Source organism: Poeciliopsis prolifica, unplaced genomic scaffold (genome assembly GCF_027474105.1).
Source record: "Poeciliopsis prolifica strain line A6 unplaced genomic scaffold, Auburn_PproV2 SCAFFOLD017, whole genome shotgun sequence".
Taxonomy (NCBI): Eukaryota; Metazoa; Chordata; class Actinopteri; order Cyprinodontiformes; family Poeciliidae; genus Poeciliopsis; species Poeciliopsis prolifica.
In genome coordinates this window covers 7,730,514-7,758,484 of record NW_026562392.1, presented here as the reverse complement: position 1 = coordinate 7,758,484, position 27,971 = coordinate 7,730,514, and the positions used below count along the sequence as shown (strand labels likewise).

General features: G+C 38.2%; 1 protein-coding gene across 3 annotated transcripts in view; it reads right to left on the bottom strand.

Annotated features, from left to right (window-relative positions):
• LOC129367508 (RNA-binding motif, single-stranded-interacting protein 3-like) overlaps positions 1-27,971 on the bottom strand; it is a 119,341-nt gene that overhangs the window by 3,810 nt on the left and 87,560 nt on the right. For 2 of the 3 annotated variants that reach the window (XM_055042018.1, XM_055042019.1), the window contains exons 6-12: positions 26,986-27,065; positions 17,882-17,988; positions 15,309-15,352; positions 10,941-11,037; positions 9,483-9,533; positions 849-965; positions 345-431 (exon numbers count right to left, since the gene is read on the bottom strand). In XM_055042018.1, the coding sequence (XP_054897993.1) occupies positions 345-431; positions 849-965; positions 9,483-9,533; positions 10,941-11,037; positions 15,309-15,352; positions 17,882-17,988; positions 26,986-27,065 (583 nt within the window). The remainder of the gene's footprint in view (positions 1-344; positions 432-848; positions 966-9,482; positions 9,534-10,940; positions 11,038-15,308; positions 15,353-17,881; positions 17,989-26,985; positions 27,066-27,971) is intronic. The other variant, XM_055042020.1, reaches the window with a different exon arrangement.

The following is a 27,971-nucleotide window of genomic DNA, read 5'->3' as shown; positions in this document are numbered from 1 at the left end:
GTGGAAGAAAGGAGGTCAAAGTAAATTGCTGCAGTGAGAGTGATATAAGCATTTTCCCCCTCCCCAATTTTTCAGCTTTGGATAAACAAGCTAAGCACATATTCTACTTACAACTTGCTTACTTCATGAAAAGTAAAGGTTGATTCTAACTTTAACAAGTAATTTGTGACAAAGTGAACTTTTTCCCCCTATTAAAATTAACAAATCTAAATGAATTCAAAATTCCACACATCTGAAATTGTAAATAATACTGTTTAAAATTATCATCTGTGACTTCGCAATAGTACAATCAATCATAAGACCATCTAAATCTTTCTGCACAGTATGGTTAACAAACATCTTACATCCACTGTAATAGCAGAGGCAGGCACTGCAGTGTACTGGGGAATGTAGGTTCCTTGCATAGGAGCAGCCGCTGCAGCAGAGATGTACTGCAGAGACACAAGGCGGGGCACACACGGTGAACCGATACGTACAGTCTGGTGCAAGCATGTTAAAATCTAGCTTTGGATTTGTAGTTGGCATTTAATTGCTAGCAGCCAAATGTGAGAAATAAAGACATTCAGTTTGATTTAGCTGCAGGGTTGCAAAAGCTTCTGAAAATAAAAGAAAGGGTGTCATTTGAAAGTATGCTTGACTGTGTGACAAGACACTAATGTAAGTCTGCCCGTTAGTTGTAGAGTGACTGTCGTGTTGCAAAGTAAACTTTCCACACCAGCTGACTCTGTGTTTAGCTTCATCCTCTCCCCATTAAATATGCCCACTGTCTCAGTAGCATGATGCTGCCTCCGCCGTGGGTTCTTGTGTGGCTGGTGTGTTCAGAGAAATATGTTGGAAGAGAGACTCACAGTGCCTGTGGGGCCCAGAGAGAGATGGTTCATCTGCTGGGTGAGAGGAGCCATGACACTGGATGGGTGAAGAGACAAGCTGGGCTCTATGGCCGTGGCTGGGGTGATCACAGCACCCTGGTGAAGAAGAACAGAGCAAACACATTCAGGGCTTTTCTCAGTATTGTGGATTTTAGTTGTGAGATAATGACAAAAAAAAAAAATACAGTGGAGTCAAATCATACATACTGCAAATATCTGTGTCTATATGGTTAATCTCAAAGTACAAAAACAACAACTATATATATATATAGATGTGTGTGCGTGTGTGGGTGTGTGTGTGTGTGTGAAAAAACACAAACATTACAAAAGGATTATAACTTTAAATGATTTTAAATTTCAAACTAAGACTGTGAAATCTTTTCTCCTCTCTTATCGTTGCTCTGACCCTTTGAATAAAACATAACTAATCAATCTATTCATTCATCGAAGTTTACTTCTTGTCCTTCCTGACCAAAGGCCAGATTTGTGGATGAACCATTGATGAATTTAAGATTCTTTGATCAGATGGGACGTGTCCTTAAATTTGTCTTGCAGTAAGAAGGCCCTGGGTTCGAATCCCGGCCTACATGGATTGTGCATGTTGTTTCTGTGAACTCTGGCTTCCCCTCACAGTACAAATGGGGAATGGTAAAATGATTATTCTACATTGTCCGTGGGTTTTTAGTGTGTGTGAATAGTTGTTTGTCCTGTGTATCTCTGTGATGTCTTGTTATGGACTGGTGATCTGTACTGGGTGTACCCCGCCTTTCACCCAATGAGCATTGAGATATTCAGCAGGCCCTCCTTGCAACAAGCATGTAAAGAAAATGGGTGGATGAAGCTAATTATAAGTATTTTACTCATATTTCCAACCATGAAAAACAAAAACAACTAAAACTCAAAAATTAAGGTCCAAGAACTGTCAAGGTTGGAGCAAATTAACTATGCTAGACAGCGTGGCAACGTCACCTTCTCTCTTGTGTTTAAGGGCGGCACCCCCGACCTTCAATACAGTTTTTTTTTTTTTTTGCTTCACAATTCATTGTTTTGCAGACAATAGCACCATCTGTTTAGCTCTTGGGTTACTACTCAGTCACGCCAAAGTCTGCACTTTATAAGTGAGCCAGATCAGGTTCCCAAAAAGAAACAAATATGAAGTATTCTGTAAAACAGAAACAGACATTCTCGAACAAAGAAATAATGGTTAGCATGCATCTAAACTGCCTGGAGTCGCTTCGAGAAAACTTCCTCCCTGTTCATGAGAGGCCCAGAAAAGGCCACAGATTTCTTTTGTCCTGTATTATCTGTGTCAACAGCCTTTGAAATTTTCTTTTTTAAAAACTCATGTGCCTTCCTTCAGTGTTCTTCATTCAGATAGAGCAATTCAAACCAATAAACAAGAGTGCAAAATTGTGAAGTGGAAGGATAAAGATGCAGGATGCAATAACATGGGAAAAAAAAGAGAACTAAAAATCTCCTGCAAGGTCTGTAAATTAAAATAGGAAATACAAGTCAGGTAAAGGGCTACATTGTACAATGATGGCTAACAGCATGAAGTATAATGAAATCTGAAAGTCAATTCAAGTTATTCTGTGTGGGATTTACAAGTTCTCTTATTATGTACATGAGGGGTTTTTTTTTATCTCCTACTTTTGAAAAACACAGCTGTTTTCGTCTCTTTCTTCATGCAGCTCGTTCTTCGCTGAGAGTGTGTGAAAGCCCCAGTTTCACTGCTGGGATAAGAGCTGGTTGTAATTGTCTAAATACAGCCAGGGAAAGATGTTCGGACTCCCAGGTCTTGTTAAACTTGATGACTACAAATGTTTCGACTTTGTACACGGAAATAAAACAAGTCAGCCGGCTCGCTCGACAGGCTCGACAGCACCTGCTTGCTGAAAGGAGGAGAGAGGCTTTTACAGTAAATCTCCTGAATGCGAAGGGCTTTGATGCCGTCTAACACCTTGATACTCTAAGCTGTGTTTCTTCAGTGCGGCGCGGCTACAGCCTGTGCTGCTCTGCAAAAAGACTTAATACGAGACTTCTTGCAGTGTGCGCTGGCATGCCTGACAACATAACAGCATATGTAAACACAACTGTTTTAACTGCACTCCCCATGGGAACAGACGCCATCAGCGGATATGTGCCGGCGTTGTTCCGGGGAGTCAAGCCGTCAGCGCCTCCATGGATGCATGTTGAGGCAGGGTTGAAGAAGTTTGGCATTTTAGGCCCAAGCCATTTGACACAAATGAGCTGCTCTGGAGAGGCTTAGAAGCACTGCTAAACAAAAGGATGCACCTAAAACTGGAGACACAAGCTGTTTCAAAGGTTTTCAACCTACATACAGTCTGTCAGGTGAAAAACAGCTTACCCTCATGAACATTACAGATAAAGGTTACCAGAGCTGTGAACAGTGGTGCTTAGCACGTCGATGGAGCTGCTGTGTTTACAAGACGATCTGTTTGAGGACTACATAGTCGCATAGTTACAGGTACCCAGAATTACAATGTAATCACCGTGTCTCTATGGGACACAAAGGAATGCTAACAGATGCATCAACAGATTTCCTGGAAGAAAGAAGGAGAAGATGAATTCAAAAAAAGAAAGCGTTTTCCTCTGCCAGTCAGATTTACCAAACACAATCCAGGCTAACAACTGTGGTTTTTATCCACCTCAATAAACTGATTGCTGTCATAATGACTTTTTCTTCCTCTGCATTCAGTCTCACAGCAGGCTCCCACAGAGGGAGAGGGAGCTGTACAAAGAAGGAGAGCCATAATGACTAACTGCCCACTTTGATTTATAACTGTACACGAGTTAAACGGGCTATCTCTGCATGTGCCTCAATGTGGACACAAAGCATTAGCTGGAATGTGATGAGTCTAATTATACGTTGTACAGCATGTGTACGTGTTGAAGTTTTCTTGCGTCAGGCATTGCTACGGGGGTAATAAATGGACAAGCGAGGCCGACGGACATGATTCTTCTCCCTAAGGACAAGAGACCGGGAAGTAAATCCCCTTCCACCTTGGATCGGCTCACTCGTTTCTGTCCCTTTCTCATGTTTTCTCCTCTTTCTTTGTCTGCACTCATTTAAAGACCTTATGCTGACAAGCTGAAAGCTTACCTATTTCAAACGTTTTAAGCCCTGTGTGCTGCAGGCACTATGCAGCTTCTTCAAAGACATAGTATTAGGAATAGTAGCATCGCAGGATGGAGTTATAAAAAAGAAAGGCTTAGCTAATGTGCTTTTATGTCCAGGTGGTTTCATTGTTCCTAAAACTTCCTTTTTCACATTGAAAACACACCCTTTCTGTCTCTGTTCATACACACAAAAGCAAAGGTAATCTGCAGAACAGAAATTGCTTGGAGGTAGTTTCCACATGCACCTGCATGCATGCATGGCTGACACAAGCAGAATGACAATATTGAAAAAAGTGTAAAAAGTTTGGGTACAGGCACAAGGAAATGTAATGGCCCTTCTGGTAGATATGTAAAAAAAAAAAGAGAAAAATGTATTGGACTGAAAAATCCAGCCTTTAATCCAATGGTCTTAAACTCCAGTCCTCAACGCCCGGTGGCCTAAAACCATTGGATGTTTCTCTGCTTCAGCACACCTGGCTCCAAAAGCTCATTAGCAGACCTCTGTACAGCTTGACTGCATGCTGGTGAGAGAGTTTGGCCATTTAATTGATGTCCCTGTGTAGGACAAGGGACATCAATGGCCCTTGAATGGCTGCAGTTTGAGACCACTGCTTTAATCTGACTACAATAATTCTATGCCGGAAAAAATTCCGTGTTAACTAATAGTTGTTTTGCCATTGGTGCTTCACTTGTTGAAATTTATACATTTCCTTTTGATGATAGTGCAGCAGTAAGTCTTCTCTCATGAATGGTACAATTTCAGATTCTTTTCTGAGCCATGTTTAGTTTACGGTTTGGAGTCCACCAGTTAGCATGTGCTGGTACTTGAGAAAATTTCTGATGACATGGTAAAAAGGCCCAGAGGTATACAACAGTGAAGAGAAGGTGCTTTTGTACATATCCTCAGCTAGTTTGACTTAAAATCCATGGAGAATTTAGCAAACGCAGTATGTATATATGCAATTTTGGTATTTAGATATTGTACAAGGCTTGTCGTGTATAAGATTAACCTGGTGATCCCGAGATGCCAATGCATGTAGCAGTTCATATAAGGTAAGCTCTGGAGATTTTATGGTCCTCATGCAGCCCAATATCCATGTCTAAAACTCATAAATTACTAATTACAAGTTCTAACAAAGATCACTGACATGTCAAATAAAAATGCTCCAGTTATTTTAGAGGGTCTGCTAGAGGTTCCAATATTTGAGCAACTTTTGAATTTATCAATTTATTTCTTAGTGTTTCTTTTTCTTTCACTCTATAAAATATTATATTAAAGGAATAAGAAATTAAAATATTTTAAGAGTTTTACACATTTACTAGGTGTGCCACTAAACATGCTCTTGCAATGTTTGCAAAGCATGTGGAAAAGTTTCTTTCTGGGTTCTATAGTATAAACTTTGTGCACTAAAGTTCCCGTGCATCACAATGACTAATTTGGGTATTTGAACTTAGTGAAATCTGAAATTCTAATTCCTCAGATGTCTAATTTCAGGCATGTCAAAGAAGCAGCATTTTTTTGCCCCCAGTTAAGGCAATGCATTAATTTCCTGTGTGAGAATTTGCAAGTAATTATGCAGAAGGACATCTTCTTACCTTAAGTTGAATAAGTTGTATAGACAGGCAGTTAAAGTAATCCTAGCATTCATCCAGTACTTGGAAACATAGCCTTTAAAGCGCTGCTTGAAGTGTGTTTTTGGTGTGTTTAATGTTTTTGCTTCTCACTTAATCTCAGAAAGAATGAACATAAAGCACCAGAATACTGGATGTGAGCAGGTGTGTGTGTGTGTGTTCTTTCCTTCTCAAGCTGTCAAAAAAGAGGACACAGCTCTGTTTACTATTCGTTTATCCTAACCTGTTCATGAGTCATTAATTTAGTCAGTCGCTAGGTTTTTGCCCAAGTCCATCTCAGCACATTTGGCAGATTTGTGCAATGAGAGTGCAAGAACTCTGAGTATGTAATGGACTGAGAATGAGAAGCCTGCATAAATGTGTCAGCCTAAATGTGTCAAGTGGCGTGCATCATTTATCAAAGTTAGCAGTTATTAACTGTGGCGCAGCAGAGAAAAACCCTGTGCTACCATTCAAACTGCTGTGACTTTCCCCGTTTCTCTTTCTCCATTGCAGCTTTAATTTGCCGAGCTCTGGATCCAGGAAATACAATGACTAGCCTTCCCCCATGTATTCGCGTTGGGATTTTGCGTATGCACCGACGGGGTTTTTTAGCAAAAAGCACACAGCCCAGACATGCTTCTGCAGAAGTTTTCCTTTCTTTGTTCTGATTTATCCCTTGTAATCCCTTCCTTCTCTCTCTCCTTTCTCTGTGTGTGTCTCTCTCCCTTTTCCTTGCACTGGCAAAGCCCCACTTTTGCTTTTTATTTTCTATTTCAACAAGCCCTCAGCCTTTCCTCCCTGTTATCTCTGTCTTACTACTTCCACGTCTTGAGCTGTCATTTCAAGAAGTCATTAGATGGGACATTTGAGTATCAAAAGTGCAAAACGGATCAAAAAAAGAAGAGATTTAAATGACTGTTAAAAGTGACCAAAAGTCTCTGAGAGGGATGCAGCAGTCTTGAAGCTGCTAAGATTTTGAGGAGGTGATCACAGAACCATACAATGTTTTTATTGTAAACAGTCCACAGCATCGCAAAAAAACATGTGAAAAAAAGGTGCTAGCGAAGGATTTGAGAAGAATCAAGCATGAAGCTTCCAGGAAACCATCATCGTCCAGTTCTGTCATATTCCATACCTGAAACCTACCTGGAGTATCTACAAGAACAAGATGTTCAGAGCTCAGAGACAATGCCAAGGTAAGGAAGAGCTTAACTGTAGATCTTGAGTTTATAAACTGATTCAATCACCATCACTAAATATGCATTAACAAATCTTCAACCTAAATAGTTTATCTGGCAGAAATTTTGCATACTCAGCAGAAACAAAACAGTGACCAAATGACACACATAATATCCAGATTCAGGAGGGAGGAGTAGAGTTTGGGGAATTTGCAAGTCTTACAGTTGCGTGGTTTTGAGAAATTTCAAAGTGACTGACAATCTAAGTCACAAGAAAAAAAAAACATTTTCTCACACTTTCGTAAATCAAATCTGTCCTGACACTGTAATGCAACAGGGCATGCTTAAAAATGCAGGATACAAAAATAAATAAATAACTGAATTTACCAAAACCTGGCTGAATGTCTTTATTCTTTAAAGTCCTGACTCCCAATTTCTGGTTTCTGAAGCCTCCAAGGCGACTGCAACATGAATCTATCCAGCCAATGATTTTGTAATCCACTGGCCCTGCTGCTCTGAGCAGCAATCGGCTTGTGAGATGAGTACAGGCCGGACAACCCTGTTCCTTCCTCTAATTAAATACTGTACTCTGCCTCATGAATCAACAAAGGCACAGGTTTTATATGTCTACCTCAGGAGAGAAAATGAAACACAGGAGGGGTTTTGGCTCAGACTTTGTGTTGGGCTAAGTGAGAAGCCTTTGGGACTCAATTGGATCTAATTGATTACAATCCCTGAATAGCCAAAAGGAATTAAAAACTATATCAAGACTGTGTAAATGATTAGCATCAGAATGAAAGAGGAGCTGGTAGTTCTCCCACAGAGTTTATTGACTGTACGCCCACTCTCAGAGTCAAAATAAGTTGTTTTCTAACAACTTTCACTTGCTTTGTTTTCTTTTTCTGGCAAAGTAGTATTTGTCCTATTTTCTTTTTTTTTTTTTTTATTGAAAATGTCCATCAACACAAAATGTCCAGCACTTGTGCAATTCTGTATTTGCAGTTCTATTTCAATCCAGCAGGGAGCAATGTTTCATCATTGATTGTACAGATAGCTCTGCTGAGCTTTCCAGGCTGCCTTTCTAGGGAGGCGACTCAGACACTGAATCAGCAGAACAAGAGCGAAATGTAAAGGTGTGTGTCAATAAATCTAAACACCATCAATAAATGAATATTATTCTAGCAATTCAGTTCAATGTGTGAAACACAGGGTATCAGCAAACAAAAAGAAAACCAATTAAGCTACTCAGAATATTGAAATATTACATACAACCAATTAAACAGAATTAAAAGAGAAACATCATCTGCGAGGAAGTATGTCCATGCACTGTGCAGTATATAGACTTATTCTTGGCTTGAGTTCCTTTCGCATAAATTACTGCGTTAATGCGACCAGACAGCCTGCAGCACTGCTGAAGAGGTCAGGAAACCCAAGTTGCTTTAACAGTGGCTTTCGGCTCTCCTGTATTGTTGGATCTGATGTTTCTCATCTTTTGGCAGGACAGGTGGCAGGTCATGCTAAAAATAAACTGTGCATCCCTATAAAGTTTCTCAGCAGAGCAAAATATGAAACGGGTCAAAGTTGAGCAAGTTGAGGCTCAGTTTGCCTCTTCTTTCTGTATCCAGACGGTGGCACATTAATATACTGCCACTACAGGAACAGTTCAGACCATCTTCACATTGTTCTCTCGAGTTCAAAGGTGGATTAAAACAGGGACAGCTGTGCTGCAGCTCCCATCTGTGGTGGTTCTTGAAGTGCTGACTCCAGACGCAGTGCATACCATGTATAACGCCCCCAAAGTCATGAATGGGTTTTGCACCTTGCAAGCATTATCTTAGGTTATGCCAGTGGCATCCTTTATTCTACCACTCATTTTTTCCTCTTATTCAAGTTTACATATGTGTGTGAACAGTTGCTTTCATAGCAATGACCATTTGTCACTCATTTGCTGGACGGCAGTCAAATTGGCACTCCACATTAACTGTGGAAGCCATAGAAAAAATATATTTATTAAGAATTGTTTTTTTAAACCCTGTCGCAATCCTAAGAGGGGTTCCAGTGGACCCCGCATGAGATTTTTACCTTGTGTGCTGTCCCAGAGCGTCACACTGACACCGCACATGTGCTTTTATGAGGTTTATTTTCCATGACTTCAGGAATTGACATTTTTCCATTGTCCAACTGTGACATCTGCTGCATTCCTAAGTGTCACACTAAGAATGTGGGAGGGTTAAATGAAGATAAAATCACTTGGAATGATGACATTTTTCACAGAAATAAACTTTTAATCTTCTAGATTATTAAGATTCACCTTTCTGCCTTGATATGAGTTAGTTGACATGTAGTAAAGTTTTTGAAATCTCTCCAGCATCCCTTGGTTTATTCCTCCTCAGTACTCTAATTAGTTTTGTTTCAATTTCTGAATTTTTAGAGATGGTCTGTGAGTGTAATCTAGTTTTTGAAAGAGCATGTGAAAATGTTATTAGAATTAACTTTAAAAGAGAAATGTGGCTATATTTTAAATCCTGACAGCAATATCAAGGCCCGATAATGAGACATGCTTACGGAGTGAAGGACAGACATAAAACGAAGGGGACTAATGAATGCAGAAAATGACTCCACCGAGACATGATAACACATGATGAAAAATCAAAAGAAAAAGTAGGCTTTGAAGACTTACTGTAGGTTGCATAACATACTGTTGATGTGGCATCCATGATGTACTCTGGACCTACATAGAGACAAGGAAAGGGAAAAGCCGAGAGAAGAGAAAGCCGGAGGAGACACCAGTTATATCAGATAAAGGGACAGAAAAAAGAGAAAAGATGGGGAGTAGGACAAGAGAGGACATGAACAAAAATTAAAGCGATTAATTAGGAGGGAGGTGGAGATGAGCGGCAAGATAAAGGAAAAAGTCGACCAAGAGACAAGACAAAAGAGAAGAGTTTGGTAAAAATGTTTTGTATCCAAGACAGAAAAGCAGACAGAAAAACAACCGGCATTCAAAATGAAAGGAAGAGAGTCAAAATGAGACAACAAAAGAATAAAAGAAGATTTAATCATCAGTCCCTGTGGCAGAACATGACAGCGGAAGCTGAGGGTTTGCTGTACTTTAAGTTAAGCTGTAATTATGACAAGTTACAAAGACCACAGAGAGCAAAACTATTCACCAGTTACTGCTTCACAGTGAGGGTTACATCATCAAAGCTCTCTTGGTCACATATCACTACTTTCATCTTGTTCTGTTTTCTGCAGTCCCTGAAGGCTACTTTGCCACATGTAAGATACTGTACAGTTCACAGATTGCAATATAATGCAAATGCGCATGTTGGTTTATCTACGGTATGTGTAAGTGTGTGTCTGTGGGGAGATAAGGCTGCGTAACGTAGGCAGGTTTCCTCCTGTGTTTTCTGCAGGAACCACAATGTGACTTTGAATTTTGCTTGGCTGAACGTGTACCTTTGCATTTGTGTTTTTCGTTTGTTTTCCTAAAGCTGTGTGGGAGGCGAGGTGTCTGTGCTGAAATCTGTGTTTGACAAGCTGTCGATCAAGAGCCTGCTCAGGTTTTTAAAGAGCCACAGCTTAGATTATCAGGCAGCTTTGATAAAACTTGTTTTGATGTGAGGGGAGCAGGTTGGACACACTGGGATGGGAAAGTAGAACAGAACTTTAGGATCAGAGCTATATGGACAGGGTAAGACGAAAAATGTCACTGGATGCCTCAAAAGGCCTTATTCCATGTAAGCATAGGGACTATACCTCAGATAATGTGGGGTGTTATGTTTGCATGTGCATGTGTACATTAACATCACACACATGGCCCGTTATTTTTAGCTTGCAACATGTTCTCATGTAGATTTTAGATAGGAGTAGGCAAAGTTCATCTGTACATTCTGTAGATTTTCTTAATTTATTCCAAGATATCATTTCAGTTCAGACCATTATATATATATATATATATATATATATTACAGAAAATGGGATTTTCTGTAATAGACAAACACAACATATCACATAACAATAAAATGCAAGAAAAGATGCATGATTTGGAAAATGTTTTACAAACAAAAATCTTGCACACATACAATGTCTCAGGCAAATATACCATAGACATTCAACTACAGGACGGTCAACCCACCTGATATGTGGAGACAGGGGAGGCAGCAATGAAGGGTGTGATTGATGTCTGTGCAATCATCCGATTGGTGGAGATGCTATAGGGTGAAGAGTAGAATCTATGAAGCATACAAGACAAACAGTCATTTTCATCATCTACAGTATAGCATCAAACAAACTCAATGTGGAGTAAACCTAAATCAGAAGTATTCAAAACAATGAATGCAAAAAAAAAAAGAATAATCAGTTAAAAGGCTTCTCTGTGCAACTATCTCTTGATTTACAAACCGTGTGTAGCTTCGTTCAAAGGTGAAAATGAGTGCTTCGTTGTTTTGATCTGCCAGGCGGATGTTAGCTCAGCACTGACAAAACGAATTAGGCATCATCAAAGATGTCCTGGAAACAATAAATATTGCAGCTTCATTCTGAGTCAAACCATCAAAGTCATCTAAGAATGAAACTTGATGCTGCATTTGAGTGCACATCATTCTACAAAGGAGTCTGTTCCATTGCCATGCATGATAATGAATTATCCCCTTAATGTATGAGTGGGTGAGAGATTTCAATATTGCCCTTTATGCCTCCGCCTACACAAATGGTAGATGAGCTGTATATGTAGCACCAGCTTTTTATGCTCTGTTTACTCTTCGACCTATACCTCTATCTGCCCTTCTGAATCTGTTCCATTTCTTTTTGCCTTTTTTTTTTATTTCACCCCATAACCCTGCAGCAGTACAATGGTGTGGCTCACAGTGCTTTATTTATCATTGTGTACCTAGAGAGGACATGTTTCATCGGCTAGGCCATGTTGCTGTGCCCGATCGATCCTAAAGTGTCTGTTGGCTGAATAATGGTGTATGGGAGGGAAGGCAAAAGAGATCCAGAGACAAAAGGATAAACTCTCCTCTACCTGTCTCTGATACAGTCACTTGTGATTTCACAGAAACAGTTTGCTTGATAAAAATGCGATCTTTCTTATTTACAGAAGAGACTCGATTAAAAACAAATGTTTTTTTAATGTCATCATTTCCATGGTTGCCTTGGGTATGTTTTGAAGGTTAAAAACCACTTGTGTTTTTTCTCACATTTCTGAAAACATTACACAGGTAATGTGTAAAAATAAATGAATAAATAAAATAAAGCAAAAAACAAGAAAAAAATTGAGCTCCTCTATCTCCTTCCTGTGGTCCTACTACCATCAGGAGAAATGCAGCGCTCTTGGTCAGAAACAACTTATCAGAGCCAGGAGGAGAGTCTTAGCACAGTCAATCACACTCTTGTATGCGCCGTCGCAGTGCTAATGGCAGAGAAACAACTTACCATTAAAGAAAAAACAAAATAACAGCCGTCATCAGTGGACAGACACAATAGCCAGAGTATTCACAGCCGGCTTCGTTGTGGTGAACCAGCTGTAGCGGAGCTGAGATCAAGAGGCAGCATGTGAGCAGCACATACACAAGCTTTATTTGCCGGTGCTAAGGCCTTTACAGACTTCTGCTAATTTGTTTTTCTTTTTGTCAAAGGTCAAGTCAAGTCCACATCACATTTCAGGAGGATTTGAGGAGAATGTAGTCTTAACCCTCACTCCAAGAAGAGTCTTCAAGTGTTTCATGAATTAAACAACCATTTTCTAAATACATGCAAGCTATCTCATTTGACTGCATTGCTATAGCTTAGGAATCCAAAACCTCAACTTTCAGATAAGTGCAAAATTAGTAAAGGAAAAAAGAAAGAAATTAATCATTACTAGAATCTACACTGCATCACCAAGGCACAATCAGAAAGCTCACCACAAGGATCACATTGATCACTTTTAATGTACGAAACATAAGAAAAGTAATCCGGAAAGAAAATTCTGGCAATGCTAATCAACTCCTGCCAGTAAAGCAGAAAAAATCTCTATGCTCGTATTGTTGGGCAAAGATTCAAAGGATAAGAAATCATGTGTAAAACACACGAAAGTAGTCTAAGGGCACAGGCATGGATTGCTTCCAGCAGCACTGTGTCAATAACATTTATTGATTTTCCAATAGAAGACCAAGATAGGAGTCAGTCAACTGATCTCAAAATGGCTGAGGTGCATTTCACTTGCACAACTCCAAAGTACTGGTAAACAACAAAAGAAAACAGCTGCATTGGAAGTCTGGCAAATAGTCCTATTAAATTAAAACAGTGGTTCTGTATGCTCAGGACTTCAGAAACCCACAGTCTGCGAATAATTCCCACTGAAAAACTAAATTTGACTTAGATTAACTTTCCCTGTTGTATGTCAGCCACTGAAAAAGATTCTTTACATGAAGGAGGTATATCTGCTGGCCCCTTTTTTAAAGTTGGAGGTCTCCAAAAGTTAATCTCCAATTTTATATTTTCTTGAAAAGCTTTTGAGGAAACTTGAGAAAGTAAAGTACATCAATTACCGCAGCAATTATGTCGGCTGCCAAATCTTCCAGAACCTAAAGATTTTGAGTCTAAATTGAAAATGTCTGACTAAATGTAGATTGAACCAAACTGGAATTGAAACTGAAACATGTTTGTAGAAGTATTGAAGATGTGAAAACAAGGTCCTTTTCTGAAAAAAGTACTGGCATGGATTCATCTTTTAGACTACAATTAATATATGACTTGCATTACAGATACTGTATTACTGTCATTAATGAATACAAATAGGGACAGCAGCAGGGTTATTCAATATAGCTCTGTGATTGTATTTATTGTATTCTTCATTAGACTGATGGGTATTGAGAGTAGGAAGTTGTGGGCAGAGGACAAATCCAAGGTTATTGACAGAAGCTATTAGCTCTGAGCAGCAAACTGTCAATGGCGACTCCACCACAGCTATTTGAACAACGTACTTAACATGTAATGGTGAGCAGAACACCAATACAACAGTGTATGTAATGGAATATCTGGTGCAATGTAAATGCAAAGTCAGGAGTTTTCCATGACAAGTCATAGATTTTGCGATTTATTTATGATGCCAGTAACTTTTAATCAAGTCACTTTTAAGGTGATGGTTTGCAAAGTCCTGGAGAGATTTGGTGTTTAGATGATGGGAAAGTCAGTTCATTCATCCGTTAATTAATTGTTTTCTACTTTGCAGAAGTCAAGGGGGGGTCACAAGAACTGCAGGCAAACTCTGGGATTTCTCTCCTCAACAACACCCCACAGCTCATTCAGGGGGATTCCAAGGTGCTCCCTGGCCAGCGGGTTCTCAGTTAATCCCCAGGATTTTCACCCAATGGGAAATAAAACCAAGACCTCCAATTACAGGCTGAAATGACACAATTTCCAGTAATGCAAATCTGGTTTTCAGTCTCAACAATCAACTGCTCCTGAGTTCAGAGTGGCTGGAGAGACTGTAATTGATTCATACCCTTCCTCTTTCTCGTAGGGCTGACTTTAATTTTGCCTTTGCCTTCTTCCTAACCCTGTTCATCCCTCCATTTTTATTCAGACCCCTTCCCTCCCTCCTTTTTGCCTCTCTAATTAGCTACATTAGCATTTCACAGTCGTTTAGCGCTTTGCCGGAAGAGGCTTGGATGACCTCGGAAGAGAGGTCGGCAAGGACTTAAACAGCCTGAAGTCCACAGATGCTTGTGCATGAGCTCGGTTTTATGCATGCATGGACCAAAACTAAGGTAATTATTTGAAAACTGAAAGCAGGCAGGGGTGGAATTCAGTGATGAGTTAAAAACTTTGTTGATAAGCCCAAAATGTCAAAAATAATTCTTTCAACCCTAGAACATAAGACTGAGTGAGCAAAAAAAAAAGGGATGGATATTTAAGATGAGGTGAAAATGCAAACTACAGCAAAATGCAGATCTAGCTGTGATAGTTGGAAACGTATGAGTGAAAATAAAAAAAGGACGGATGACTGAGCTGACAGGAGAAGAAAGGGAACATGGAGCTGGGAGCAAGCATCTCCTCCTGGGAACGCATCACCAGAAGCATTCAGAGCAGACATAACCAATCTCCAATTTCCCTCTGAAACCCTACACACTCTGCTCTCTGCATTCAACCCAGGAGTGCTGAAGATAGCCAAGCTGACGAAAGTTTTACAGCAGGACTGCAACACCCAACAACCCCATCTGCAATCAGAACCAACATGTCTGACAGCTGGTATGCATAGGTGCATAAATAAATGCTCCATCTGCAAGAGCCAGATTGGCAGAGCAAACGTGTGCCTCACCAACCTGTGCATTCTGCTTCAGTGCTAGTAAACGCAACATGGACCCGTGTGTTCAAGTGCCTTTGCTCATCAGGTTTAAATGTTTGTGGCATTTTTGTTAATCTGTGAAGCCGTCTAATGTGACTGGCTATTCTCAAAAACGAAATCTTGAAGTAAAATAAAATGTTTAATGTACTTTAGCAAGAAAAAAAGCCAACCTACCCATTCTGGATTGTTGTGGGGTCATATGTTAATGCCATGCCACTCTGTTGAAAGAAGAAAAGAAAAAAAAAAACATGCAGGTTTAAGAAAACATAGTAGTGTATACTTTCCCTTAGTGGAGAAGCAAAGAAATACTGCACTATGCTGATAAAAACTCTTGTAAAAAAACAAACAAACAAAAAAAAACATTGTTTGCTCTCAGGGCATTTATGTACAACTGATGGTTGACCTTCGTGTAAGAACAGATACCTGTTCCAAAAAAACTACTTTATATAACAAAGAGCTCCTCTATGCAGCTTTTTGACAAGCAGAGGAAACAATATTTAGAGAAGTAAGGGAACTACACTGTCTTGCAAAAGTACTTATATTTCTATATTTCTTTGTGTCCTCCGCTCAATGAGTCAATTATTTGCAGAACCATTTGCTCCAAAAATAGCTGCAACCTTTTTGGAGTACGGTAGTTCGGCTTTTCACATGATTGCAGATGTTTCTTTGCAAAAATGCTGAAGCTCTGTTGGACCCAAATGGACAGCGTCTAAGCATTAATTTGTCATACTTTTCACAGATGAAGGTCTGGACATTGAGTTTGGATACATGATTATGATTGGCTGTATATTCAGTGTAGTTTTCCCATCCTTATGTAAACCAGTCCTTTGTAGCCTCCAAAATTCACCCTGACTTTCCACCTGATACTGTAGAAGTTAATTTGCATTAACAATAAATAAATAACTTCATTCAATCAAAAATGCCCTTTTTTTTTTTTACATCTTTAACGGAAAAATCCTTCAGCATCACACTGGAAATAATTTCAGTCAGCCATCTTTATGTGAACAATTTAAAATGCGACAAGTTTTGTCTTTCTCTATTGCTACATTAATCATTATATTAAACAGGGTAAGAGTTCATCATCATGACTGAATTCTAATTGTGTTGAACATCAAATGCTCAACACAGTGCTACAGAGACTGGGCTGTTATCTTAAAATTAAAATATGCTAAAGACTTCTTTTATTACCTGAAACAATTTTTCCAGCAAAAAAACACCCTGACGATTAACAGCAAAACGGTGCAAAATGTAAAACCTATTAAGTTGCAAAATTGAAAATCTGTCACTGAAGAATCTGTACACCACATCACTAAGAAATATGTCATTAAATCATGTTATCATGTTAAAAATGTGACTTTTATAATGAAAAAAAATATATATTCTGAGCTGTAAAACTGACTTTGGTCAGAAGCTATTTATCTGCACTGCTGTTTTCTTCCTGCTCACCTGCAACACAGTCAGAAAATGATTTCAAGTTTCACATGTACTCTGTGTGTGGTTCTCTGAACACAGGTGTTTACTTGTGTGTGCAAAATGTGTGTGAGTCCTTGTCTCAAGGCCAGGCTCTTTCAGAAAACAGGGTTCGGGGAGCGGAGGCTCAGTCGGCTGAGCGTGAGCGTGCAATGAAGCACCTCAAGCATCTCCACTGTGAGATGTCTCTATTATAGTCAGCCTGAACTCTTAAACCCAATTCCAGAAAATGCATAAACCTCTAACAAGATGCTCTGGGGCCAAGCGAGCCTTGTCGGAACGCTGGACGGCTGAAACATGTGTGAAGAATTCTGTGGAGAACACTCAACATTTATTTCACATCGACACAAAAGGTTGGAAAAATTAGAGAAAATATGAAATTCTACCAGCATAGCATTTAAAATGAAGAAATACAACTCTGTGCTGAAATTTGTTTTCATATATTTAAGGAGGAGTTTCGATCCGTTGCATCCTGAAGGATTAAAGGTCAAACACAAACATCATGGTTGCCCATTATGATGAAGTTGCCGCCTGATGACATTTCATTCCACTTCACCACACTGCTCTTTCCCACCCTCCTTGCACTGAGAAAATTTTACTCTGTGTGTGGGTGGCGACATTATTTTGCACTTTTCCGTTGTTCTTTAAATTAGAGGTTTGGCATCCAGAGTCTAAATCTGAACCCACTCTTTGTGCAGCAGTCAATCTGCTTTCAGTACTCAGTATAAGGTTTCATTTTATACGAAGATAACAATGTAGGGGTGAAAGTTTAAACAAAGAGAAAAAAATATGACTTTGTGAAAGTTTAGAAACATGATATTTCATATTTATACAAGGCCGGTTTTTATATTGTCTTCAGTGTCTAGTTCAGCCCACAGTATGACACTGGAAATGAAAACCGATAATGACTGAGCAGGGAAGCTGACAAGTGTCATGGAAAACTTCTTTAAAGTAAAATAAAATGAAACCAAGCAGTAAGTTGAGATTTCATTGGCTTTTTAAGAGATGAATCAGGACAAGAACCAATAAATGTAGAGAGAAAAAATGGTGACAAGTTAAAAAATATATGTTCACGTATTTAAAAGTGAAACATATAAATGGCTTAAACTGCCTTCGCTCTGATTTTCCTTGACAGAAATCAGTACAAACAATCTGCATGTTGAGATGAGATCATTTCTATCCCTCCTCACCGTACTCGACCACAAGGATTCCTTTCATTTATTTATTTTTTTTTTCTGCTAAATCCTGTTTTGTTGACTTAATAAGCTCCAGCTCACCTCTCCTTCTCTTGTCCACGGTCGTCCATTCTGGGGATATTTAACCTGGCTCTGCCTCTTCTTCTGGCCTCCATCAGCAAACTTGCACAACAGTGGCTCTGCAGGAGCTAGAGTCAATTAAATAGAGATGGAGACAATGACAAACAAAGATAAGTTACTCATCTTAAAAGTAAGAAAAACCTCAGAATGTTTCCAAGATCAGATGAATGAAGGAAGTGTTATGCTGTGACTTAAAAGCAAATGTATCGTTCATCGAATGGACCTGGAAACCACACTTAACCTCCAGCAGAACCCTTATCTCCTCCACAGCTTTATCAAATCATCAGAACAAAAATCTTATCGCCACAATTTCTACAACTTAGCTTTCTCGAAAACAGCCTTGACACTGAATCAAAGCCACAGGCTAATCATCAAAGCATGCTAAGCATGGTTCAAAACAAACCAAACAGTCATGCTCAATGCCCCAAATTATCCCCACACTTTGACCCTGAGGCAATGGGTGCAGATTACAGCTGCTTCAAAGAAAACACAGCCTCTTTCTGGACCAGAGAAAGCAGAAATACTTGATTGCAAACTGGATTAACTGAGTGTGACCCCTCAGTGGAACTCCAGCTGAACTCTAGACTACTACTAAATAAAGAGAAGTGAGCTGGTGACAGTGTTGACACAAAAACAAATTGGCTTGGTAAATACAAAATTATTCTAATTCAAGGGCATATCTTATGAATACGGGTTCAGGGTGAACAGCAGTTTCTATTACAAGGTAATACTTCTGCAACAGCATGAGTCAAAAACACATTTAAAAGTATAATAGGCTATTGATTCAGACAGTTTGATGTTTTATGTAATGTGAAAGAGATTTGCTTGGGCTTTGATAAGCCAAAAATTTAGCTTTATGAAAACTGTTATTTTGTAATATTGAGTGAACTGACGGACTCATATCTTCCAGTGTAGTTCCACAACTACACAAAGGCTATTCACTTTAATGTAATGCAAAAAAATATAATAAAATTCAACACCTCAGGTGAGCTGACGTAACATAATAGCCCAACACACGATGAAAGCCACAAAATATTGTCCGGTATCCTGGGAAACGCCAAATGATAGTCAGCTGTCTATCCGTGTTGGTTTGTTGCTGGAATTATAGCAAGCCTTCAACACTGAGCACCAACTTGTGGAAGAGGAGGTTTAATCTCTAATACTCGAGCACTGATATCCTGCAACTTCTGGAAGTGTCCCAAGTCCAACATACTCAAATAAAATTACTAAAAGACCTCATGTAGAGTGACTTGCATGTTTTAAACATCTGCGTTTCAACATAAAACTATGTGAAGAATATTTGCTTCTGTTTTTCTTTTCGTCACTTTAGCAGCCACTGTGTAGCTTGTTTGCATTTGTGCATTCAGTGAAATTTGCTTCGTGAATCTAATGTAGAAATAAGCAGTGGCCTTGCGAATTTCCACCATTGTAACATGACATTTGCATCGATCTTATTGTGTATCTTTTCATACATCTGAACAATAGCAGAGAACACAGTACTTTTTCAAACTTTACCAAATTATTTTCATGTGTGTTAACACGAGTCAAAATGGAAAACAATATTTTTCAACAGTAGAAGGCTGCTCTGAATTTCATGATTCATAGTGAAAAAAAAAAGAATTTCAACCACACATTTGAAATGTTGCACCATGACAAAACTCTGAAGCTTAGCACAGACATGAAAGCTGTATCTGTGCTCAGTTGCTGTTTTGTTTCCCTGGCCGAGCAAACAGAGTGAGACACAGTGACAACAGCTGACAACACATCAAGTATTCTGGCAGAGCATGTTTTTATCTATCTTTTCTAAAGCAGAACCCCAAAAACAGCTGAAACTCTGTTTACTATTGTCTTGTTGTGCCTGCATAAAAATGAGTCCTCTGAAGTAAACTGAAATTCTTAGTAATGTTGGCAGAAACATTTTTGAGTTACTGTTTTTGTGATAGATGGCAACCTGGAACACAGTTAAATTGCATATTTTACTTAATATTATTAACTGACCTATAAGTAAGTTTAAAAATCATTTTTCCCCAACAAAAAACATTTTGGTTGGTGGTTGTTTTTCAGTTTCAAGGCTGTAAAATTACAAGACATTCATTTAAATACAAAAACATGTTTACACTCTGCATATGTGAAAATAAAGCCAGATGGAAAGTTGATAAAAGCCCCCAATATAAATAAACCCACCATTTTTAATCTGAAGCAGAATATTGTGCTTATTTTTCTTATGGTTTTAAATTAAAGAACAAGTGATGATTTATATATATATATATATATATATATATATATATATATATATATAGATAGATAGATAGATAGATAGATAGATATAGATAGATAGATAGATAGATAGATAGATAGATAGATAGATAGATATAGATAGATAGATAGATAGATATAGATAGATAGATAGTAGATAGTAGATATAGATATAGATATATATGTAGGGGTTGTGTGTGTGTGTGTGTGTGTGTGGGTGTGTGTGTCTGTGTGTGGGTGTGTGGGTGTGTGTGTGTGGATGGGGCAAATATGTAAAGAGCAAACACCAAATACACTTTATCGGGGTTCTAATGGGAACATCTAGTTTCTAAACAATTGGCAGACACCTCTCTCAAACAGAATTGGAAAACATTGAATTGTGAAGGTTCTACGTGTAGTATGTTGAGATAAAGTGTGGAGTTGTGAATGTCAAACAAACATTTGTCTGTGCTTAACTGTAGTGTCAGTGTCAGTGGCCAGTGTGTGCTGGTCTGACAGCTAAACTGCAGAAAACGTCCACTGAGGCAAAGAGTAAAAATTTAATTCCAGGAATGCCTTGCAGCTGTCAGCTTGTAAGTCGTGTATAAATTGGTCAGGGATTGCGTTCTGTATATGTAACCAGTATGGTGAGCTTTCAGTGTTCAAAATTAGCATTCAAGCTAAAGTATGTATAACTCCCAAACAAAAAAAAAAAAACCTTCTTAAATAATGTGAGCTAGACAGTTGTTTCAAATGTAGCGATTGTTGCACCAGTTGAGAAAAACATTTTATTCCAGGCAAACTTTAGTGGAAATATGCTGCTTTGCTTTGCTTTTATGCCTTAGGGACTGAAACTCTGACTGGTACAGATTCCAACATAAAATCCAACAAGCTGTAAGACTATTTTAACATAATGTGAGCCATATACCAAAAGTGAAATTTGACCCCAGCAAATTCACCAAAGTTCATTACATTGAAACAAAATGATGTGGAATGGCAAGTTACTCAACTAGATTCTACATCAAGTTGATTGTGGACATTTAAAACAACATGCAAAACACATTTTACAATTTTGTATATACAAGGCTCCTTAGATTTCAGCAGGCCAGTGTCAGACTCAAGATCGATTATGGGGAAAACCTGCAAAAAAGTTTTGGAGTTAAAAAAATAAAGTATATAACAAGTTCTGATTGTTCCACATTACAGTATTACATGTAAGACATCATTTTTAGGTAAATGATTAAGACTTATATAATGGTTGTGATGCTGTTCCAGTATATTGTTTCTCTTTTGGAAGTGATTCAAGGACAATCAAGTTCTGGGTTGTCCAAACACACCAAATAAATCATAGCTTGGCTTGGGGAGGAATATTGACATCATTTTATTAGACAGACTGTAAAACTGGGCCTGAAAGGCAGGAATTGAAGAGGTACAAATGGTCCAAGGACCTAAATTCACTTAATGGGTATTAACAGCCATCATGAAAGTCCCTCTGAGACTCATGATGAAACCTACAACAGTCAACTTGTTATTCCCTAATTGAGAACTTAATATGCAGCAAGAGGACAACAATAAAATAACAAATCAACAAGAGCAAAGGTTACCTATATGCAGACATAGTGATTTGTTTTTCTGCTTCCTTACATGGTTGCTTTCCAGCAGCCTGTAGCATTTGGTTGAAAATTACAAATAATAACTGGTCTTACTCAGATAATTGTTTTAAATGTTAACTCCGATGCTGAATATTAATGTCCCATTTCATCACACAGCGGCACAAGAACAACAACAAAATTGGTCTGTGGCAGTTTTCTGCTGCTCTCGTGCTCGTCCAATCAGCAAAGAGAGGTTACTACGTAGCTGTGCTCATACATTATTGTTCAAGAAGATTATTTTGTTAATCAAATCTGAGTGTTCCCATTGTAATCTAATCCTTTTTGCCCTTTACAATGGTTTCACTGTGAGAGTAATAGAACTGCAGCAATTCCCTGCTTGTCATGTGACCTGATGTTCCCACTGAACTAACATGCCTAAAAAAAGCTCTCTGTACTACTTAAAACACAAATCATCAAATTCTATTAGTTTAAAATCAAGGCACTGGGTTTATGAAACAGGAATACTACTTTTTCTGCATATTTTGCCCACGCATGATTACTTAAACATTTGTTTAAAGCTGTTTCTCATGTCCTATTGTCGTGATCTGGTATATATTTATGCTATTCCAGTAAATACCACCAAAGAATATCCATGGAGAAACATTAACTCATGAAGGACTATATATTAATTTCTTCTTTTCAGCCATTGTACTTGTTTTGACATTGTGATTCCAATCCTAATTTCTGTTTGATTACATCTAAAATGACTGACTTACTACAGACTTAACAGTGTTGCATTATGAGCTCTAGTCAGAATTATATATTTAAGTCAATGACATGAAAACCTCACCTGTACATGAAACATTACATTAAAGAAGATGCATATTTCTAATAATTTGCATGAGGATAATGATTGCAAAAACTATTAATAGATCAAATTATCCCCATGTGTGCTAAAATGTGTGTTTGCATCACACAGAGGAAAAAAAAAAGTAAACAACTGAAAAAACGTTCAATGTAACATGAAGTCGACTTTTAAAACTTTTTTGAGTCCTTGCTTTCAGTTTTATCTGAACATGCTTAAATGTGTATAGGTGAATTCAGTGGACCAAAACAAAATGTTTATAGTCCTCAATCTTTGACCTTTTTCTGCTCAAAACATGTTCTTACCAGGACATGTTTACTGGTAAGGAGGTGGGTGGCTCGTACTGTAAGGAGCAGATCACATACTGTTAGTGCAGCTGCGGGATACTGGAAACTTTAGCGAGGCAATAAAGAAACCACGGCAACTCCAACACACAACACATTTTATGTACGTCTTGTTTAAAGGATATGAGAAAGAAAAAAATCAGACTACAGTAAAACATGCTCCTCTTTCACTCAGTTTGGAGTATAAAGTGCATTTATCATGGATTTACAACACATTCTACCGGTAATTATAGAAGCAATGAAATTTGATGGCTAGCAGATCTATGAAGCAATGCATAGGTTTTAAGTCATACAGTGCAAAGCCAGAGCTTATTGTGTCTGCAATAATAATAATTTGTTGTTGTTGAACAATAAACGATGAGGATTTGTTAGTTTAAGTATGTTGCTCAATAAAATTAGTTTAGCTCTCATATTTTGTTGGCTTTTTAAAAATGTTAGATTACATTTTATTGTAAAAATGAAACAACATTATCTCAATATTCCTTGAAAATAAGCAATGAATTACATGGAGTTGCTAGAACAAGAAATATTATCCACATAAAAGTCATTAAATCATTATCCAAATTATAACTAAATCAATAATCTGTGCTGTGACAATGGCACTTGTAAATAGTTTAATCCTATTGTATGCAAGACTTTTCTTTTTTTTTTAACCAACACAGATATTGACTTTGGTACCTAAAATCCAAGAAAAAAAGCAAAAATCCTAAAGAAATACTTTTTGTTTCTTTCATGTAACACACTAAGCAATGTGTGAGGCCCGAACATCTGGAGCAGGAAATGTGCTATGAAAAATATCCACTAGCAAACAACATGCTAAAATATTCATTTGGAAAAAAAAGTGATTTAATCTACAAAAACAACTAAATGGGGAGAAAAAAAAATCAGTGAGGCGAAGTGAAGCAAAAGCCACTCCCTTCAAAGCTCTCTGAGAAAACAACATGTGCTCCAGATGGTTACTTGGTCAAGGACCAAGACAAGCGGATGCTGACAAATTGTGGAATTAAAACACCTAGAGTAAAAAATTCATGGATCTGTCCAAGGAGTACCCCATCACCTCTACCAGGATTGGCTGGCTGACTGGGTGTGTAAAATGCCGTAAAATCTAAACGACACATCCTTCAAAAATTCATAAAAATAAGAATTAAGGGAGAGAACTAAAGAAGCTGTTACCATCTCACCAGTAACAAATCTAAAAGGAGATCTACTTATGAAGTATTAATTTATGTAGAAATTCAGCCTAACCTTCAGCCATGTTTTTCCATTTTACTTTGCGCTTGTTTTACGGAAGGAAACACAAAATTGCACAAGGTTTAACTTCATCAGGATAAGCTAGGTTATCTTGTTGTGATACCATCTCATCATTCAATTATTCTTCCATACGTAAACTCTAAAGAGTATATTTTAGTGCCCCTCCTACAGTCTCTTTCAACTCAGGTCAAATAATTGGACAAAGTGATCAGAAAGTCAGTCGGATTTCATTTCATTGAGAAAATACTTCATCTTCCAACTATCCAACGTGTGTGAAGACAGAATGTCTGCTTACGACATGCCAAAAATGTCTGAGGCAGCCCGGTTTAGTTGATCAAATTCTGGTGCTTACATGTGTTTTCCAACAGGGCAAAGCACAGCAACAGCAACCATTAAAACAAATCTGATGGCAGACGAAACAGCTAAAACAATTGGGGGAAATATGGTATGAAGAAAGCAGTGGCCCCAGGGGAAAAAAACAAAAAAAACAAAAACATATCAGTGGTGAAAACTGGCAAGGAATCTTAAATGTGAGACATGAGGGGAAAAAAAGGATGAAGCAATTAAGTGGGGAAAAAGAGAGGAAAGAGGGTTTGAGTAAGTTCTGAAAATATTTTTTTAAAACTCCTTGCTTCAAATGAGTAACAGGGAATCAATGTCTTCTGACTCAGAGTGGAATCGAGATTTTATATTCATTTATAATAAATCGGGGCAGTGTCTTATGATCCAGGAAATCTAAAGAAGACAAATATTTTCAAAGCTTTCCTCTTCAAAGCAGGCATGCTAGGTTAGTGAATAGATTGTTAAAGATAACATCCTTGTATTTAAATGTCTTGAATCGACGAGTCTTCTGATTTGTTTTAACAACACATTCTGACATCAAGCTCTTTGACAAAACTGTGCAGCACGTGAACGGATCGGAAGATTTCCCACTGGCACTGACTGTTACACTCGCTGTTTGGAGGCATGAACCGCAAAACACAGAGAAGAAAATACAGCAGGCAACCAGTTGCATAACTTGTGATTACTTGATTTACATTTCAGATTGGAGTGCTGGATCTTGCAGTAAAAGGCATTGATATGTTGGGAGAGCTCAAGCTGTTTCCATCACATTTATTTCCCCCTCTGGAACTCAGTCGTTTTCCAACGTTTTTCCTTCAATAAACTTTGTACATCCGAAACAAACAGAAATCAACATTTTATGGATCTGAATGAGAAGACCTGATCCAGTTTAGACTGAACAAGAAGCAAAGCGCAGAGAAAACTATTTATTAAGTTTGATAAAGACACTGCTTGGAGGAGTCAGAAAGCAGCGAATCAGTTACTGTGGAGTTATTGAGAAATATTTACTCTATGAATATGATCAGCAGCAGCTTTTATCCTTTGATGGAGCATTATATCGTGACCAACAACGTCATCCTGGTCTTCCTACAAAACAGGGTTGATAACTTTATATATATTTTTGCATAAACTACTGCAAATTTTAACAAGAACAAAAAACTTAAACTGGCAGTAACAAATCTAATGCATGTTGCATTAGAAAATATTTCAAATAGATCTGAATCTGCATCTGAATCATATCAATTAAAATATGAAAGAGGTTTAATATAGAGCATTCTGATTTGCATTGATGCTGAAATGTGATATGCAAATAGACTTGCATTGCCTGATATCACTTTATTAATTTTCTTTCTATTCTAAATTACTCTCGGTGGCTAGTCGTGGAATTTGTGTGGACATATTGTGTTTTTCAGGATCTCCAATAAGGTATTTATCTCAAACGTTTCTCAATTCTTTGACCAATGTATGGCTTACAGACAACGACAGAAGAGAACAAATGAACCCATCAGAAAGATTGTAGAGATGCATTGCAAATACAATACAATGAGGAGTTAAAAGAGTAAGATTATGATATGTGTAACTGCTTATTCAATGTGCTTATATTTGTGTATTTTTCCTTACACGTGTTTCATTAAATGAAGTGGAACCAGAACTTCCAACTTTGAGCTTTTTCTAATCAATAATAATCAGCTTTGAACACAAACGATGCTGCTGGGGAACTACTCTTCTTTCCCTTTATTTCTTGATCCAGTCTTTATTTTTCTGTACATTGATTACTCCTTTCAAATCCTGTCACTTTTTTTGTTATTTTCATTTTCTCAATATCTGTTGCATGCTGTTGGCTTGTTTTGTGTGCTACAAAGGAAACAAGCTTCTTTATCCAATTACTTTGGGGACAATCACAAGCAGATTGTTTGCTTTAACCGATGTCAGTCTGTGTATGCACATGTGCCTAAGCAAGGGTTAATCTCAGAATATCTTTTTTTTCTTCTTCTTCTTCTTTTTTACAGAGTGAGGACTAATCACACAAATCCTCATACCAAATTAACTCAAGGACGCTTAAAGAGTCTGAAGGAAAGAGAGAGCGGAGATAATGATGTGTGATCAGTCACAGTTGTGTAGTTTTATGCTCAGACAATTGCTAAAACTGAAAAACAATGGGTGCCTGGAAAACGAAGGGTCTTTATAAAAATCAATAAATGAAAGCTTGAAGGAAAGTCCAAGTGTAGCAATTGGCATTTTGATGTCACAATTAAAAAACAAAAAAAATAGAGAACCTTGAAAACAAGAAAACATTCCTGCTTGTATAGAGAGGGGAGAGTAGAGCAAAGGTAACCACTAATAAGAACCAAAATGTGTTGAGTAAACACAATGCTGAATATAATTCAATGTAGTCTGTAAGTGTAAGTGTATTTTATTCTCTCACTTTACACCTACCTGTCATCCCTGGAGGGATTTTGAGAAATTTGCCGTTGAAATTCTGAATCACCACATCGCACTTCTCCGTCGACTCCATCCTGCAACACACAGAAAGAAAGGTGATTTTGGATTTTGTTTAGGTGAGAGGAAGCATGAAAAATTTTACGGCTCATCAAAAGTGAATGTGTCGTATGCGGCTATGAATGCATGCAAAAGCGTCCTACATTTCAGTCAGTGTGTAAACGCTTGCCAGTTTAAGGATTAGTGCTTAGGTGTCTTTCTCTGCCTGTGAAAAATGTATGCGTGCGTATTGTGTGTGTGTGTGTGTGTGTGTGTGTGTGTGTGTGTGTGCCTGTTTTCTATGGGGTTTCCTCTCCTTTGTCCCAGTTTAAAAGCTCCATTCAGTCTGATCTGTTGTGTGTCATGTCCTCTTTGTCTGCCCCTATTCAGCTCTGCTCACCCAATCACAGCTCAATGACTAATTGCCTGCTCGGCAAGCAAAAGCCAGTGTGTCAATGTGTGTGTGTGTGTGTTTGAGGAGAGGAGAAAGACGATGACAGAGGGCACAGACTGTGAATGGGGAGGGGAGAGTTTAGGATGTGGGTATGTATGTCTCTGTGTGGGTCTTGGGTTTTCTTTGTACAGTCAGTGACCCAGAATACATACTTGACTGCATTCTAATCACTGGCACACTCTACAGTGTAACTGAGAGGACCACACATGCACACACAGGGGACAACAGGGTTTGAGGCAGGGAGAGGTGGAATTTCCCTTTTTTTATTGTTGGAGCTCCAAGTCCTTTGGTTATAAATTGCTTATCTTGTTGTAACTTCTATAGCAAAAGTGATTATTGTAACATTTATTATTTGTTTCCCCAGTTACTAGGAAGCACATATCCAACCTGCAGCCATCTTTTCAAAGTAAAGTTGCATTTTCTTAGCAGACAGGTTCAATCTCTGACCAAAGCTACGAATATTATTTTTGCATTGCAGTTCTTAAATGAT